Here is a 2,232-nt window from a genome sequence, read left to right on the forward strand (position 1 = left end):
TCTCTCTGTCCTATCCAACAACAACAAACAAGAACACCACCAAAAATGGAAAAAAGAAAAAAATATATGATTAAGTACTTAGGATCTGATTGGATTCTAAACTGTCTCTAACTAAACTGGGAAAACAGTAGGTCATAGGATATGAAAGAGAAGGGAAGCAGTACTGTGTAAAAGGAATACAATCAAAGACTAGAGCTTTAGGGGGCTGGCAGTAGTGCACCTGGTTAAGCACACACAGTATGAAGCGCAAGGAACTGCTCAAGAATCCCAGTTTGAGCCCCAGGCTCCCCACCTGCAGGGGCGTCACTTCACAAGTGGTGAAGCAGATCTGCAGGTATCTCTCTGTTTCCTCTATCTTTCCCTCTCCTCTCAATTTCTTTCTGTCCTATAAAAAAAAAAAAAATCCAAAAATTGGCTACAGGAGCAATGGATTCATAATGCAGGTACCCAGCCCCAGCGATAATAGACTAGAGCTTTATGAGACTACAGACAGAATCTCAATCAAAACATTACATAAGACAATACTGAGGTTAGAAGTCACACAATTTACTCAAGATTCAACATTTACTAGGGTCAGAGACAAGTAGGGGAAAAATCACATTTAACTCTTCATACAAAGTTTTTACTAGCCTATTCTATCATGGATGCTGAGAGAGGGAAGGAAAAAAAAAAAAACCTACTTCAACTCATTTCCATGCCTTCATCCTTCTGGTTTTTGTTTTATTTTGTTTTTTCATAGCTGTGCTGCCCAGTAAGTCTTCTATGTATGGACATGCAGAATCAGACCAGAGTGACTGAATTTATCCTGACCGCATTCCCAGTTCTCCGTAAGCTTCAGATTTCCCTGTTTGTGACCCTTTTCTTTATTTACACACTTACTCTCACGGGAAACACTGTCATCATTTCCTTGATTTGGGCTGATCATCGCCTTCAAACTCCTATGTACTTTTTTCTCAGTAATCTGTCAATTTTGGACATTTTATATACTACCTCAGTTACCCCAAAACTCTTAGCCTGTCTTTTAGAGGTCAGGAAGATCATCTCATTTGCAGGCTGCATCACCCAAACCTATTTCTTTTTCTTCCTGGGGACAGTGGAGTTCATCCTCCTGGCAGTGATGTCCTTCGACCGCTACGTGGCCATCTGCAACCCCCTGCGCTACACCACCATCATGAGCAGCAGGGTCTGCCTCCTGCTGGTGCTGGGCTGCTGGGTGGGGGCCTTCCTCTCGGTGCTGTGCCCGACTATTGTGGTGTCCAGGCTGCCTTTCTGTTCCGAGGAAATCAATCACTTCTTCTGTGACATTGCCCCTCTGCTGCAGGCGGCCTGCATCGACACTCACTTCATTGAAATGATAAACTTCCTCTTATCTTCCCTTGTCCTCCTGACATCCCTGGTGCTCACCACAGTGTCCTACACCTACATCATCTCCACCATCCTGCGCATCCCCTCCGCCCAGGGTCGCCAGAAAGCCTTCTCCACCTGCGCGTCTCACATCACCGTGGTCTCCATCGCCTACGGCAGCAACATCTTCATGTATGTGAGGCCCAGTCAGAGTCACTCACTGGACTTTGACAAGGTGGCAGCTGTCCTCACCACAATGGTCACACCTCTGCTGAACCCCTTTATTTACAGTTTGAGGAATGAAAAGGTGAAGGAAGTTTTGAGAGAAGCAATCATCAAGATTATGTCCTTATTGCATAAGAGAGCATGAAACTTAGTGACATTTATTTGCTGATAAGTTAACTCCAACTCTTGAATCAACGTGGTGAAAGGCTTCATTTTATGATGACCATAAAATCAGTATGGACAAGATGAAAAGAAGTCACTCCACATCAAAAGTGAAGCAGTATAGTCAGGGTCCAGAGGAGATGACTCATCCAGAGAGAAAACATGCGAAATTCTATTGTTGGACCACCTTACTCACAGAATGCCATGGATTGATAAAAAATACTGATGTCAGAAAAATTCCATTTTAAGCCTGACTCTACCCTTTTTATCAGACGGTGACCTATCTGAATCTTGGTTATCTCATCTACAAAGTGAGAGAAATAGTGTGTGCCTTTCCATCTTCTTTTTGTTACTGGAGACTTGGCGTAGACAATCTAAGTAATGCAAAATATCTGACCGAAAGCAAACACCTTTTTTTTAGTTGCCACCGTTATCGCTGGTTCTTGAGGCCTGCACTGGTCCCCGCCTGCAGGGAGAAAGCTTTACGAGTGGTGAAGTAGT

The 2,232-nt window shown here is 43.8% G+C and overlaps 1 protein-coding gene across 1 annotated transcript; it reads left to right on the forward strand.

The window, feature by feature from the left end:
• The first annotated feature begins 674 nt into the window (after positions 1–674).
• Positions 675–1,714, forward strand: LOC103118764 (olfactory receptor 6M1-like). Its single transcript, XM_007528974.2, has one exon. It carries the CDS (start codon positions 767–769, stop codon positions 1,712–1,714), a length of 948 nt encoding a protein of 315 aa, XP_007529036.2. The 5' UTR covers positions 675–766.
• The last annotated feature ends 518 nt before the right edge of the window (positions 1,715–2,232 follow it).

This window comes from Erinaceus europaeus, chromosome 20, assembly GCF_950295315.1.
Source record: "Erinaceus europaeus chromosome 20, mEriEur2.1, whole genome shotgun sequence".
NCBI classification, from domain to species: domain Eukaryota; kingdom Metazoa; phylum Chordata; class Mammalia; order Eulipotyphla; family Erinaceidae; genus Erinaceus; species Erinaceus europaeus.

Excerpts from the sequence above, each read along its gene's own strand:
- LOC103118764 (XM_007528974.2), top strand. The coding sequence starts at position 767 with ATGGACATGCAGAATCAGACCAGAGTGACTGAATTTATCCTGACCGCA.